The 16,822-nt window shown below is 41.5% G+C and overlaps 1 protein-coding gene and 1 long non-coding RNA gene across 9 annotated transcripts in view; one reads left to right on the top strand and one right to left on the bottom strand.

Moving 5' to 3' along the window:
• LOC148896009 (uncharacterized) overlaps positions 1–10,195 on the top strand; it is a 58,969-nt gene extending 48,774 nt beyond the window's left edge. Inside the window, exon 3 of the long non-coding RNA XR_016115477.1 lies at positions 9,718–10,195. This is a non-coding gene — a long non-coding RNA (uncharacterized LOC148896009). The remainder of the gene's footprint in view (positions 1–9,717) is intronic.
• The window catches only part of dab1a (DAB adaptor protein 1a), a 214,407-nt gene that overhangs the window by 52,118 nt on the left and 145,467 nt on the right, over positions 1–16,822 (bottom strand). For all 8 annotated transcript variants that reach the window (XM_088999991.1, XM_088999990.1, XM_088999989.1 and 5 more), the window contains one exon: positions 2,110–2,249. In XM_088999991.1, coding sequence (XP_088856117.1) covers positions 2,110–2,249 — 140 coding nt within the window. The remainder of the gene's footprint in view (positions 1–2,109; positions 2,250–16,822) is intronic.

The following is a 16,822-nucleotide window of genomic DNA, read 5'->3' as shown; positions in this document are numbered from 1 at the left end:
TTCTCCGTGCGTGCATAGAAATAGTATCGATATAACCGGGACTATCGATATATCCGATATCGATATAACGAGACTTTACTGTATATGTAAGTTTCATATCTTGAAATTAATTTCGTAACTAGAGGTTATATTTTCCTGTTGAGGTGTTTCATAACTTGAAATTTTCATATGAGGAGACGTTCATAAGTAGAGGTAGTAGTAGTAACAATAATAATAATAATAATAATACATTTCATTTATAAGCGCCTTTCAAAACTTTCAAGGACACTTTACAGTCACAGGATATTTTTTTTCTGCTGGTGAGCAGCGGCAGCCACACCCGGAAGTAACAGAGTAAAAAAACAAAAAAAACTAAATCACAAATCATATGACAACACAAAGACACAGTCATTCATTCTTCAGCAATATACTGTATATACAGGTAACATCTGACTTACGACCGGCGTGAGTTACGACCACGCGTACTTACGACCACGACCGCCAGTCCTTTTTTTTTTAATTCTAATAGTAGTATAGTATATAGATATATAGAATAGTAGTAGTAGTAGCAGTAGTAGTAGTAGTAATAGTAGTGGTAGTAGTAGTAGTAGTACTAGTAGTAGTAGTAGGAGGAGGAGGAGAGTAGTAGTATTATTACAGTTTTGCTACAGAAATAAGTGTAAATGCAAAAGCACATTTTCTTATTATTATTATTCTTGTTTTTGTTATTATTATCAAAAATGTGAAGCACACTTTAAAATTAATAATAATATCAAATATAAATAATATCAAATAATTAATAATGAAGTGACATTTGTAAGTGACCTTGAGAGTTTCGAAAGGCGCTTAGAAATGAAATGTATTATTATTATATGTAGATGTGATGATGCGTTCAGGAAACTCAGAGCTGTGAGTCCATATTGATTTTTACTTTTCGTATCTTGAAATTTTGTTCGTAACAGGAGGCAAAAAATTCCTATTGAGGCCTTTCCCAACTTGAAAATTTCATATGAAGTTCATAAATAGAGGTACAACCGCAGTCAAAGGGATTTTTAGCGATGGCCTGTTTGAAATGGTAAAAAGAAAACCCCATGGAAGTCTCCTTAAATCCCGGCTTCTGCTTCCTCATCTATCTTCATGCTCCCTTTTGTCTTCCTCATTCACCTCTCATCCAAATAATTCTCGGGCGCCGCTTCCCTTTTTCTTGCTAACTAGTCCATCTGTCTTCCTCTGCCTGTAATTGTTCCTGTCCTTGCAAATGAGACTTTCACCCTGCGTGGCCCTTTCTCATCCATTTCGCTAACCTTTGCCTCTTGATAGAAAATTTGGTGCAAAGAATAATATAAAGGCGGTCGGTCACTTCAAGGAACAAAACAAAACAAAAAAAAGGCCCGTTCTCTAATATATGTTTGTGTTACATCTGCTTTGTATATATATATAGTGAGACCTCAACTTACAAACACCTTATCTTACAAACATTTCGTCTTACAAACGTCAAATTTCTGAAAATTAAACCTTATAATAAGCACTATTTTCATAATACACACCCACCACGGCTGGCGGAGTGATCTTCGGGGGAAGCACACGACCGAACAGCACCAGAGGTTAAGTTACCAACAGTCCTTATGGAAGGTGACTCTCCTTACGTAAGCCATCAACGACCATCAAAAAGGTAAATAAAACTTTATTTTACAGCACAGTTTATTTCTTTAATTACAGTCCACATGTAATGTGCCTCTCTTTCCAAACAGCAATTCCCTTTGACGTGATGGAAAGACGCTACAATGCGTCTTTTTTTACGGTGAGGAGGCGGTCCTTTTCTGACGTCACGTGAGGACTCGTCACCAACTCAAAAATAAGACTTCCTGAATGTTCAGCGCGAGTCCTAAAAATATAGCTATATGCGGTGGAATCTTATTAAAATACGCTGAGCAGAAGTCATTTGAAGCCATTTTACAAATTATGGAAACAACTTGTCCGGAGACGTCGGTTGTCCTTTAAATCAAGACCTTTATTGACACCATGCGGCGCGATCGATGTCACAGTAGGGCGCTCACCAGTTGAGTCACACAAGATTCAGGGTGGCTATTTAAAGAATGACGGTAAAGGTGAGGTAGTTAGGCGCTTTACCTTGAGCTTCATCATGGAATCCTGACAGAGTTTATCTCCACGGGCCGCGGTGACCTCGTCCAGGCCGATGAGCTTAGCCTTGTAGCGGACACCGTCGCCCTTAAAGCGCCTGATGAGAGTCGCTTCGCTGCGATCCTGACCTGTAGATACACACACATACATACGCACACTTTTAAATCTCACATTCAAGGACTCTCCATCATTTTTTTTCTACCTCGGGGATAATCAATCTCGTCCATCAGACAAGACCATCACTGATCCAAGTCTAAAAAAATGTACGCTAGCATATGAATGACACCGATCAATTCTTATCTCTTCAAAGTGTCAACATTGTGTGAGTGTGAGGCCATTGCGTTCCCATGTTGACCTTGCTAGCCGCTTACCGCATGTTAGCATCTGTCAGGAATACAGAACAGAAAAAAAGGATAAGCTTAACTGTGTTATTTTTCACATGTAATGTTTCATCAAAAGTATTGGGTCACCCCGCCACTAGTTGGCGAATTCTGTTTCCTTGATCATTCCGAAGAAGTTTCTATGTCTTCACTTCAGTGAATATTTCATCACATAGTAGTCTCACCCAGCTTGTGTGTAGTTTTGTTGCGTATACAAAACAGATGGCGGCGACCTATCTATTTGCATTTGAGATCAGCACAGTTTTTGAGTTGAAGATAAAGAGTAGCGGGTGAATGTCGGCCTGTAACTCACTCTTGAGTTGAGTATGTATTTTGTGTGTAGGTGTGTTGTGAATGGTTGTCGAAGGTGCGTGTGTGAGACCACGAAAAAAAAAAAACGGCTGTTTGGAAGATGCTTTTTGTAAACACGGACAGGATGTTACGTCATGACAGGAAGTCCGAGAAAATAAAATGATGTAAAGACGGACAGAATCTGACATCATGACAGGAAATCGGAGTAAATAAAACGATGTGTAAGGAAATAGAATTGAATTCCAGGACCCACAGAATATTGAGTTTTAGGGCTACATAAACATTCAATAAGGCGTTAGAATCTTTAGACTCTCTTCTTTCATCAGGAAAAAAAGTTAATTTCAAAATTATATGGGTCTGGAGTTATATGAGCTTGAAATGAGGGTGGCTGAAAAAAATCCAATGCAATATACATATTTGTTTATATAGTGCTTTAACAACAGCCAAAGCTGCAACAAAATGCTAACATTGCAAAAAAAGGGAAATGCTGCCCCCTTGTGGAAGGAAAAACAATGCCGGAGGTCATGGCCTGCGCTTTATCTGCACTCAAACAAGAAACAACAAAACCCGAACAAATTCGGGAATGGCGCTCGACGTCGTATTTTTCAAGTCCCGAATAAATTCGCGAATGGCAGTGAATGAGTTAAAACGTCTTCCAATGGAATATTTTTGTAGTTTTAAACAGTGGCAAGTGTCACAAAAGAAAAATACATGAGCTTTTTTTATATTAGCTACAGTTTTACTGTAGAGTACTAAAATAGAAAAACACCAGAAGCCAACAATATGTTACAGAGAAAATACACAAAAAGTGAATTAAACATATACAGGACACACTTTGTAACGTGACGCTTACAAGGGGTATGTGTGTGTGACGGTGGGGGGGGGGGGGGGGGGGGGGGGTGAGAGAATCCTTCTAATGTTTTTAATCTGCATTCCGGTCCAGTAAATGCTTTAAATCAGCAGGTAAAGCCAACGTCTGCCCACATAGTGTCATGATAATGCAGTGCCGCTCGTATAATACATTGATGCATTTGTGCCGCGACCCCCCAGAAGGTCGGTCATACAGTGGTGGATGGAACAAAATGGTCATCAAGCCTCAACCCCCCCCCCCCCCCCCCAAAAAAAAAAAAAAAAAAAAAAAAAAAAAAAAAAAAAAAAAAAACACACACCCTTCCCTCACCGAGACCTTGCATTGTTGGGAGTGTTGCCAGGAAACAAATATGGAATATTTTTTTGGGTTACATGTGAAGGAAGGCATACTAATCGGCAAATGTAATTCGCTAGCTTGGCAATGAAGTGTTGTCGTCATGAGTGAAAATACATATCATTGTTCAGCAAGATAAAATAAATAAATACAATCAAGATATTGAAAAATTTGACACCCCTAAACACACACTCACACACACACCAAACACACACATAGGCACACCCCCCCCACACACACACACACAAACATAGGTGGCGGTAGTGAGTAGAATGTGTGTGTATCCAAGTCAAATGAAAATACACACAACAAAATCAATTTTGATATAGTTGTGAGGACCTCTGAAATTTTGAGAGATGCATATATAGACCCACTAGAAGCCTCTAGAATGAAAAAAACTTGTGAGGACCGGCCAAAATGTCAAAAATGTCCTCACCACATATGGTATAAAAGCACAGTGGTCCTCACAAGAATAGCCATACACATGCACACAGACAAACATAGGGGGCGGTAGTGAGTAAAATGTGTGTGTATCCAAGTGAAATGAAAATACACACAACAAAATCATTTTTGGTATGGTTGTGAGGACCTCTCTAAAATTTTGAAAGATGCATATACAGACCCTCTAGATGCCTTTCAAATGAAAAACTGGCCAAAATGTCCTCACTTGAAAAAAAATGTCCTCACTACGTATGGTATAAAATCATTGTGGTCCTCACAAGAATAGCCGTACAACCACACACACACACACGTATTCATGAATAAAGTTAACACTGAGGGAATCTGCCGACATGTCATTAAGAGCTTCTGCTCGATGGGTCAACACAGACAGACACACATGCATGTACACACCTACGCACACACACACACACACACACACACACACACACACACACATATGTGGCCGTAGTGAGTAAAAAGTGTGTGTCTCCAAGAGAAATGAAAATACACACAAAATCATTTTTGATATATTTGTGAGGACCTCTATACAATTTTGAGAGATGCATATATAGACACTCTAGATGCCTTTCAAATGAAAAATTGGCCAAAATGTCCTCATTTGAGAAAAATGTCCTTACTACGTATGGTATAAAATCATTGTGGTCCTCACAAGAATAGCCATACAACCACACACACGTAATCATGAATAAAGTTAACAATGAGGGAATCTGCCGTCATTAAGAGCTTCAGCTCGATGGGTCAACACAGACAGACACACATGCATGTACACACCTACGCACACACACACATATGTGGCCGTAGTGAGTAAAAAGTGTGTGTATCCAAGTGAAATGAAAATACACACAAAATCATTTTTGATACATTTGTGAGGACCTCAATACAATTTTGAGAGATGCATATATAGACCCTCTAGATGCCTTTCAAATGAAAAATTGGCCAAAATGTCCTCATTTGAGAAAAATGTCCTTACTACGTATGGTATAAAATCATTGTGGTCCTCACAAGAATAGCCATACAACCACACACACGTAATCATGAATAAAGTTAACAATGAGGGAATTTGCCGTCATTAAGAGCTTCTGCTCGATGGGTCAACACAGACAGACACACATGCATGTACACACCTACGCACACACACACATATGTGGCCGCAGTGAGTAAAAAGTGTGTGTATCCAAGTGAAATGAAAATACACACAAAATCATTTTTGATATATTTGTGAGGACCTCAATACAATTTTGAGAGATGCATATATAGACCCTCTAGATGCCTTTAAAATGAAAAACTGGCCAAAATGTCCTCATTTGAGAAAAATGTCCTCACTACGTATGGTATAAAAATCATTGTGGTCCTCACAAGAATAGCCATACAACCACATACACGTATTCATGAATAAAGTTAACAATGAGGGATTCCCTCTAGAAAGAAAAACTTGTGAGGACCGGCCAAAATGTCCTCACTTGTCAAAAATGTCCTCACTACATATAGTATAGAATCATAGTGGTCCTCACAAGAACAGCCATACAAACATAAACACACACACTAGTGATGTCAATACCCTAAAAAAAAAACACACACACACGGACGGGTACGTCCAAAGTGAACACTGAGGGAATCTGCCAATGTGCCAGTCATGGCAGCTGCTCAACGTGGGGGACGACAAGGACACACAAACGGGAGTGGGGAGATGAAGAAGATGAAGAATTGTGATGGATGGTTGAATGAGCAAGGCCTCCCTGGATAAATGTCACTCAGGATTAGAGCGTTATGACAGTCAGAAGATCCTTTGACACGCACACACATGCGCACACACACACACACACACACACACACACACACACACACACACACACACACACACACTCGGGATCGATGGCAGGTAGAGTACAGTGGGGTCCTTCAGGAAAGCCCCAGGCGCCGCCCCTGGCAACTGTAACCTCCTATCCGCTCAATGCATCCCCTCTCAGGCAGATGGCTTCTCCATTAATGTTGTCAGCCACACATGCAATTGTATTTTTGGCCTCCCATCATGCATCAGGGTGAGAGTTTGCACTCCGTGATGCCTCATCTTTGGCCTTCTCCTCAAGGTTTGGATATCAAGTCGTTGCTTAAAGAGGCTTGGCGTGCATCTGTCATAACTCCATATGATGTTTCAATCAGTCTTACACGGCAAGTAGGATCAAAGCCAACAGGTAGGAAAAGCTGCAATGTTGCACAATACAATATTGAATGTTAAAACAACGACTGCATTTACAAAACAATGAAATAATAGGTAACATCAAAATACAGGCATGGATATGTTCTTTCTCCTCTGCTAAGAGAAAATAATATTATTGCTGTGTTGAAAAGCTAAAACTCAATACGTGTGTCTAACACTGCCCCCAGGTGGCCAAGGGCCAATTTACATACTGTCTATTTATTTATGTATAATTTATGTATTTGTTTTTGTATTTATTTATTTGTTTTTGTATTTATTTATTTATTTATTTATTCATCCATCCATTTATTTGTGTGTGCATGTTTAGTCAGTTTATTTATGTTTTGTTCGTTTGCTTTTTTAATGGACACGCACTTTATTCATGTACTTACAAGAATAGCCATACACATGCACACAGACACACATAGGGGGCGGTAGTGAGTAAAATGTGTGTGTATCCAAGTGAAATGAAAATACACACTTGTCCTTGTTCATGACACCATTTTTTTTGTTTCTTAACTGACATCAAAAAAACGTTTTATAGCCTCTAAAATACCCAAAATGATGATATTTTTATTCAAATGCAAAACACCAATAAAAATGACTTAAAGTGTCCAAAATCTGCAAAAAATTGAGCTGCGAATTGGGCATTTTTAGAAAGTCCCGCCCCCAGTTCGTGACATCACGCCAAGACGTCTTGACGTGATGGAAGGACTGCTACAATGTGTCTTTTTTTTCGGTCAAGGGCGTTCCTTTAGTGACGTCACGTACGGACTCATCACCAACTCAAAAACAAGACTTCCTGAATATTCAGCGCGAGTCTTAAAACATAAAATGTAGCTATATGTGGTGGAATCTTATTAAAATACGCTCAGTAGAAGTCATTTGAAGCCATTTTACAAATTATGGACACAACTTGACCGGAGGCGCCAGTTGTCCTTTAAGCATTACTGAGCAAACTCTCATTTATGAGCTCGCATGATGTCACGAACAAGGGAGCGGGACCTTCTGAAACTCGCCATTTCCAGGGTCATTTTGAAGTACTTTTGGGAAACTTTAAGTCATTTTTATTGGTGGTTTGCATTTGACTAAAAATACCAGCCGGCGTGTTTTGGTTATTTTAGATGCTATAAAACGTTTTTCTGATGTCAGTTAGGAAACAAAAACAAATGGTGTCGTTGTCCTTCAATGGTGTCACTCGTTACGTTTACTAGATATTAGACACCAAAGACCCTGTCGTCCGTGGTTACAATTGGCGAGGGTCACTGATCTTCCTTTGCCAATCTGAGATTAGCTCATGATCCGGGCTCTAGATATGCTCCCCCCCCCCCCCAGCAAGCTCGTTTTTTTTCCTCGCAGTTGGCGCCTTGAATCCGGAAACTCCAGATGCAAGTGCAGCTGGGATGCTTTTCCGAGCAACACTTGACGGCTTCGCAATTAATCCAGCTCCGACGCGCGACATTTGCGTGTCTGCGCGATATTTCGCCACGCTCGAGACAAAGCGCTTGCTCGAATCCCCACAAAGGAAAAAGCCAGTTACAGCCCGCCAAGATTGATTTAGAGCATAAAAGCTGGCACTTGACTGACGAGTCGTATATGCAAATGTGCACCGGCGGCAAGTGTAAAATGCGATGATAAAGTGCGACTCATCGAGGAAACAAATTGCCTCGCGTGTTTGCTGACGCTTGCGCTTTTTCTTGATACTGTTGTGGCATGACGGCTGTTGTGTTTATTTTAGTTATAGTTATATATATATATATAGTTATAGTTTGTGCCATAAAAGCATTTATATGGTCTTCAAAAATGTGATTGTTTTCGATTGCTTCAAAGCAAAAATTCAAATGATTTGTTGGGGGAGATTATGAACAAGAACATTTAGTTGGATGACTAATCAGTTTGTGTATCCAGACAACGAGCCAACGGCTAATTGGCTAGCTGGATAGATAGATAGTTAGATTTCAACTAGCTACCTAGCAAGCCACTCGCTAGCGAGCAAGCCACTTCTTAACTAGCAAGCCACTCGCTACCTAGTAAGCCACTCGCTAGCTAGCAAGCTACTCGCTAGCTAGAAAGCCACTTGCTAGTTAGCAAGCAACTCACTATCTAGCAAGCCACCCGCTAGTTAGTAAGCCACTCGCAAGCTAGCAAGGCACTCGCAAGCTAGCAAGGCACTTGCTCGGCGGTAAACCACTTGCTTGGTAGCAAACCACTCGCTAGCTAGCAAGCCACTCGCTAGCAAGAAAGCCACTCGATAGCTAGAAAGCCACTCGTTAGCTAGTGAGTGGCTTGTTAGCGAGCAAGCCACTCACTCGTTAGCAAGCCACTCGCTCGCTAACAAGCCACTTGCTCACTAGCAAGCCACTCGCTAGCTAGCAAGCCACTCACTAGCTAGCAAGCCACTCGTTTGTTAGCAAGCCACTCGCTTGTTATCAAGCCACTCGTTAGCTAGCAAGCCACTCGCTAGCTAGGAATCCACTCGCTAGCTAGCAAGTCACTCATTAGCTAGAAAGCCTCTTGTTAGCTAGCAAGCACTCACTATCTAGTAAGCCACACGCTACCTATTAAGCCACTCGCTAGCTAGCAAGCCACTTGCTAGCTATCAAGCCACTCGCTAGCTGGCTAGCCACTCACTAGCTATCAAGCCACTCGCTAGTTAGCATGCCACTCACTAGCTAGCAAGCCACTCACGAGTTAGCAAGCCACTCACTGGTTAGCAAGCCACTCACTAGTTAGCAAGCTACTCACTAGTTAGCAAGCCACTCACGAGTTAGCAAGCCACGCGCTGATTAGTAAGCTACTCACTGGTTAGCAAGCCACTCGCTAGTTAGCAAGCTACTCACTAGTTAGCAAGCTACTCACTAGTTAGCAATTCCCTCACTAGCTAGCAAGCTAGTGAGTGAGTTAAAGTTTCAAACAAGGACAAGCAAACTTTAATCACATTTATCTTTCAACTATTTAACTTTTTGCTACCTTTTTTCTTCTCGCCGTTGCTTTGCAAACTTTGCCACCTGCTACGCTGACCTGGACCTGTGCGAGTCCAGATGCGAGTTCGATTGTGTGCGGGCTGTGTTGTGAGCACGCACAAATATGGCCTGAAGCGACGACTCCCTGGTTTGTGGCCCCCGGACCAGAAGCGTCTGATGTCAAGGATGTCACTTTTGAAGAAGAAGATGGGTCGAACTTTTAAATTGTGGAGACAGACAACTCCTGAGGGGAGACTGGCGAGGGGGTGATAGTTGGGGCGGAGGAGGGGTTCGTCACTTTTTTTTGCCACATGCATCACTACGATGGCATCTTCTCAGTGAAAGTTTGACTCTCCTGTGTCCATTTGCCAAATGAAGCAACAGTTATGTGCCCAGTTCAGTTGCGGTGTCCTTTCGGAAGTTCCATTTGAAGTCATTTGATGATGTCAAAACAACTCAAAGGCTGTCCTGAAAGATTCCTTCAAAGATGGCTTGGCCATTTTTCCTCAGTGGCCTGTGCTGAATAAAATATTCAGTCCCGTGTGACCAAACTTAATCACGGTTCATCATTCCTGCCCCTACTGTATGACATACATTTTTTAAACAGTTTCTGGATGCTACGCTGTGTTTCTTTCCCATTAGCTTAAAATGTTAGCTATAATATTAATAATAATAATAATAATAATACATGTCATTTATAAGTGCCTTTCAAAACTCTCAAGCTAGCAAACCACTCGCTAGCTAGCAAGCCCCTCGCTAGCTACCAAGTCACTCGCTTATTAATTAGTAAGCCACACGCTTGTTATCAAGCCACTCGCTAGCTTGCAAGCCACTCGCTTGTTAGCAAGCCACTCGCTCGCTAGCAAGCCACTCGCTCGCGAGGAAGCCACTTGCTATTTAGCACGCCACTCGCTAGCTAGCAAGCCACTCGCTTTCAGAAGTTCCATTAGAAGTCATTTGATGATGTCAAAACAACTCAAAGGCCCTCCTGAAAGATTCCTCCAAGGTCACTATACAGTCACAGGATAAGTTTTTATGTGGGTGAGCAGCGGCAGCCACACGCGCCGGCGTTCACTCAACCCATTCATAGAAAGCTAACGAGCCAGCTAATAGATAGCTATTGGCTAGCTTGCTAGCCAGCCAGATATCTCATAGATAGCTAGCTAGTTAGCTAGCGAGCCAGCTGCGAACATCACAAAAAAAGCATTGAGTGCAAAATCCTTTCGAAATTAGGCCAAGCCGTTTATTGTGACTGCCGGCTGATGTTTACTTTCAAACCAAACATAAAAAGAAGAAAACGACACTACACTGTGTGAACGCATACATTTTCCCTATATGAAAGTGCGCGAACGCACGACACGAAGGATAAGCTAACAAAAATATCATTGATTTTACCATCGCATTCGGATAGTTTTACATTTCCAATGTTTTTGTTTTAGTTTGAATATATTATGGGTGTAAAATTTCTCCATTGTGGGACTATTAAAGGCTTTCTGACTGATAAAAATGTGTTGGTTTTAGTTAGCAAATTGCGCATGTTAGCATATCTGTTACACTCACACGGTGAATTGGCCCACAAACGAGGGGGGGGGGTGTGAACCGCTATTGTTTTTCTTTTTTACGGTATCGACTTTGAAGTGGGTTTTGCTCTTGTTCAGCCCCTTCCAAACGTTTGAACATATCACAACACAAAAGACATATAGCTTTTCTAGCTATCTATTAGCTAAATAGCTACCTAGCTAATTTGTAACAGATAATAAGGAGACAGAATGAACTTAACACAACTAGCTATCTATTAGCCAGCTAGCTTTCTATCTGTTTGAGTAACTTCGGGGTTGAGTGAACGCTGGCACATGTGGCTTCCGCTGCTCACCCACAGAAAAACTTAACCTGTGACTGTGAAGTGACCTTGAGAGTTTTGAAAGGCGCTTAGAAATGAAATGGATTATTATTATTACACTCAGAGTCAAGTCATAAATCCATTCGACTTCCCCCTCCCTCAAAAGTGTGAAATTTAAAGAAATAATAATAATAAATTGGGTTTCAAATAATGGCTCTCTGCAGAACTATAAGCACATTTTTGCCACCGTTCTCTTTTCTCATGTTGATTAAACACACTTGGATGTTATTTTGTCACCATTTGTCACTGGCGCAGAGTTGCTAAGCCACTCCGCCTTTGATAAAATCAATGTGTTTTTTTTTTCTGCTCGTTGTTATGTAACCACAAAGCAGCAAGGGGTTATTCTTCCAAAGGTGTTAATTGTTGTTCCTCAACGTTTGATTTGAGAGGAAACACCTCGAGCGAGCGGCTCACGGAGTCAAAGAGGCAAACAACTCATCTCACCGCCGCTTTAAGTACAGTGTTGTACTCATTCCGGCGTTTAAACCACAACAAGGCGCAGTCGACGCGAGGCCGGAACATGAAACGGAATCCGCTTGTGTTTATATCAGCTTTTTGATTAGCGCTAATGAAAGCACACAGATGGTAGCGGTTTGTCAGAGGTCAACCGACACCATTTTTGGTTTCCTAACTGACATCAGAAAAACGTTTTATAGCATCTAAAATACCCAAAACACGCGGGCTGATATTTTTAGTCAAATGCAAAACACCAATAAAAATGACTTAAAGTGTCCCAAAACTACTTCAAAATGACCTCGGGATGGCAAGTTTCAGAAGGTCTCGCACCTTTGTTCATGACGTCACGCTAAGGCGTCTTTTCCTTGCTCTAGAATCAAAACAATGGATTTAGATTGGGAGAAGATGCTTTCTTGTTACTCATCCAGTTATGAATATGATTCAAATACTTCTGAAGAGGAAAGCATAAATGTTTGCAATTGATTAAAGAAGTCCTTCCGGATCATTTTGAGGCATCTGGACTCCAATGTAGCATCCCGGAAAAATGCACAAGATGGCGCCCAAGCTCCGTTGGAAATGGGTTGATTTGTCTACTGGGAATTTGTGTAAGCTAGTATGAAATAGTAGTGTTGCTGCAACATACAATGATTCACCATCGCGTTATATATGTGTCTTCCTTCAAATTTGGATTGGATTGGATTGGATATGCCTTTATTAGTCTCACAGTGGAGAAATTTACATTTCACAGCAGCAAAGTGATTTCACCATCAACACGGATCAACACCAAGTTTTCAGACCAAACAAAGTACCCAAAAGGCATTGGGTGTCACTCTCTCGGTCAGAGGCGTTTCAGACGTGACGTCACGTCAGGCATCGTCATCAACACGAAAACAAGACTTCCTGAATATTCAGCGAGAGTCTTAAAACGTAAAATATAGCTATATGCCGTGGAATCTTTTTAAGATACAGTAAAATCTCGTTATATCGATATCGGATATATCGATAGTCCCGGTTATATCGATACTATTTCTATGCACGCACGGAGAAAATTACATGCAAACAGGGTCGGATATATCGATAGTCCCGGTTATATCCATATTTTTTCGGACTCCCTTGAATATCGATATAACGAGACTTTACTGTACGTTCAGTAGAAGTCTTTTGAAGCCATTTTACAAATTATGGACACAACTTGTCCGGAGACGTCGGTTGTCCTTTAAATTTGCATATACGCTTAATAATTAGCTTGAGCAGAGGGCTGCCAAGGGATGTTGGGCGTCGGTCATGAATGGCTACGTCCACTGTCGGCAGTAAAAGACAAATCTTGTGTGTCCGACCAAACATCTCTGACAGACACACCGTAAAGCAGGGGTGTCAAAGTCATTTTTTGCCGCGGGCCACATTGTAGTTATGGTTTCCTCTCGAGGGCCGTTATGAATTTGGGGAACCCATTAGAATGTTTAAATCCCTTCAAATATTACATATAGAGCACACAGCAAATTAATGAACAACTCGTTTTCAAATCTGAAGTCAAGAATAATGACTTTTATTGTGGTTAACATCCAAAAATATGAAATTTTGGCTCAGATTTTAGTAATCATCATGGAATTTAACAAGTTTGATTTGCTTTCGCGGGCCGAAAAAAATGATGTGGTGGGCCGGATTTGGCCCGCGGGCCTTGACTTTGACACCTGTGCCGTAAAGACGTTCTACAGATAAAAACGTGACATCGGGTTTGTTGCCGGAGCAATGCTGAACGACGATACAAGGGATGGATTACAAAATAAATAAATAAAAAGTTGGTGTGGACACAGCCGTAGTTCATTGAAGTTTCTTGCTACTTTTCTTGTTTAAATCCCTTTTTCCACTGAGGACAAAATAAAAAAGTACTATCCCCAAATATCGTATTCAACTCTTACAGGCCTGCTTTGTTGTCAAGCCGCTCAATATCCCACAAATAACACATGTCCTTTCACGACCATGAGTGTGTCATCTTGGCTGTTTATTCCAAAAGGCGGGCAAGAGAATTTTCAACAGGGCCCCCTGTTGGAAATTTGATGGATGTGATGGAAAGTTGCTTTGTTTTATGATGCACGACAGAACTCGGTCAAACTGTATAAAAGTTTACATGATTAATATGCACATTTCCTCCCAACATTCGTAACATCTATTCTCTTCCCACCTTCAAATCCAATCTCAAAACCCACCTATTTAAAAGACAACCGACGTCTCCGGACAAGTTGTGTGCATAACACACACACATAAACATACACATAGTGAGTAAAAAGTGTGTGTATCCAAGTGAACTGAAAATACACACCAAATAATCATTTTGGGTGAATTTGTGAGGACCTTTCTAAAACTTTAACAGATGCATATATAGACCTTCTAGAAGCCTTTAGAATAAAAAAAACGTGTGAGGACTGGCCAAAAGGTCCTCACTTGTCAAAATTGTCCTCACTACATGATATAAAATGTTAGCGGTCCTCACAAGAGTAGTCATACAAACACACACACACGGACGCACATATTGAAACTAGTGTCCAAGAATTCCCCAGGGAAGAATCTAAGAATGGCTGAATGGCAACAGTGATGGCTCCAGATAGACTTCACATGTGCATAATATCCACACCAGAGAAGATAAGCCAATGCACACAAACACACACTGTTGTTGTCACAACGCCACCCGCCCCCCGCATGCCGTGAGTCGTGCGTGTTTGTGTCGCCCGTTATCCTATTTGCACCCATAAAATCAAGACAGATGGGGTCTTGTTTGGACACCATAGGAATTATGATCATCGTCAAATGGACAAAGCCCAAAAATCACACTACTATTTTGCTGATTAAAAGCAGCCATTTTAGATTTACATTGATGATAAATGACAGAACAAGTTCAAGTCCAGAACGGTGGAACTGCGAGGCGGAAATGCTAACCACTGCTGCACAGTGCGGAAAACGGCCAAAAGTTTTGAAGAAAGACTATGACAGAATGAAGTGTTTCCTCATTGAGCGTTCAGAAGCAATTTTGAGGATGAGATGGACCCAATCTTTGTGGATTGAACCGAGGATTAAGCAGAACTCGGAGAATCGCTTGACCGCTAATAATGTTGAGCGAACCGTCCGCTGTTGAGCCAAGCGTTGGAGGCTCCTTCAATACGACAAAGGCCTCAAAAAAGGACAAAGGACAAAGGTTATCTCTCCCTTTGTCATGATAATTGAATAAAAAAATGGGAGAGGGAGGCGGCTTGGGGGGATGGGAGGGTGAAAACAAGGACCCGAGGAAGTGACAGCGCACGACGGACGGATTTGTTTGTATTCAAAGCTACGAGACAAAAGGTGGATGATTAAATCGCCATTTCCGAATTTATTCGGGAATTGAAAATATGACGTCGAGCTTCATTGCCGTATTTGTTCGCGCGTTGTTTTTTTTCATGCTTGGGTGCCGATAAATCGCTGGCCATTGCCTCTGGCAAATTTTTTTTCCATTCTACAAGGAGGCAGCATTTGCCTTTTTTTCCTCCATGTTAGCAATATATGTATGTATTGCATTGCATTGTATTTTGGACAGCCACCCTCATTTCAAGCTCATATAAGTCCAGCCGAATATAATTTAGGAATTAACTCTTTTTTTTTCAGATGAAAGAAGAGAGTCTAAGCTTTTGTTACACCGCATTGAATGTTTATGTTTTCCTAAAACTCAATATGCTGTGGGTCCTAGAATTTGAGTAACAATGACAAAAACCCTGGCACTGGAGTGAACACTTTTTTTGCACATGGCAGTGAATGAGTTAAAAGTCGGGAGGAGCAGGATGAAAAATGACCATCAGTCATGGAGTTATTTTCATTGATTGAGATGACGGTTAGTAATTTCCTGATGTGTGCACGACGCAGCTGATGTCATGGACGCAACAATAACAGGCGCATTAGCAAATTTTCGTCTTCAGGATTGTGTGGCCAACAGTCGCATTGGACTTTCATCACGCTGCTGTGCATGCGTCTGTGTGTATGAGTGTGTACATGTGTGTGTGTGAGGCGGAATGACCCAGATGAAAGGAGTGACGGGTTCCCTGCTGTGAGTCTGAAGTATGTCGACGCAAATGATCCAATGGCGCGTTTCCTTGATGTTGCTCATGAAAACGGTTGTTTGGATCTAGGCGGCACAAAGAACGACTCGTGAACATGGACGCCACAAACTACCCGGGTTGGGGTTCCAGCTTTGTTATGTGGAGTTCACCGCGTGGGTTTTGGCCGGGTGCGCTGATATCCTCCCATATTATAAAAGCGGGCTAACTCTCTACAGCAGGGGTGTCAAAGTCATTTTTTTTTGCCGCGGGCCACATTGTAGTTATGGTTTCCTCTCGAGGGCCGTTATGAATTTGGGGAACCCATTAGAATGTTTAAATCCCTTCAAATATTACATACAGAGCACACAGCAAATTAATGAATAACTCGTTTTCAAATCTGAAGTCAAGAATAATGACTTTTATTGTGGTTGACATCCAAAAATATGACATTTTGGCTCAGATTTTAGCAATCATCATGGACAAGTTTAACAAGTTTGATTTGCTTTCGCGGGCCGAAAAAAATGATGTGGAGGGCCGGATTTGGCCCGCGGGCCTTGACTTTGACACCTGTGCTCTACAGGGAATACTGTTCAAGCAACCCCCCCCCCCCCCCCCCCCCAAGTCTCATTGCTGAAGACAAAGCATTAATCTTCCCTCTCATATGCGCTTCTGGGCTTGAATCCCAACATGGTGTGCGTGCATGTGTGCGTGTGTGTGTGTGTGTGTGTGTACGCGTGTAAAAGTGCAGGCATGAAAATATGTT

This window comes from Hippocampus bargibanti, linkage group LG07 (assembly GCF_051943395.1).
Source record: "Hippocampus bargibanti isolate YZ-2025 linkage group LG07, ASM5194339v1, whole genome shotgun sequence".
NCBI lineage: Eukaryota > Metazoa > Chordata > Actinopteri > Syngnathiformes > Syngnathidae > Hippocampus > Hippocampus bargibanti.
The sequence above is the reverse complement of the archived record's forward strand: the minus strand, read 5'-3'. Positions and strand labels throughout refer to the sequence as shown.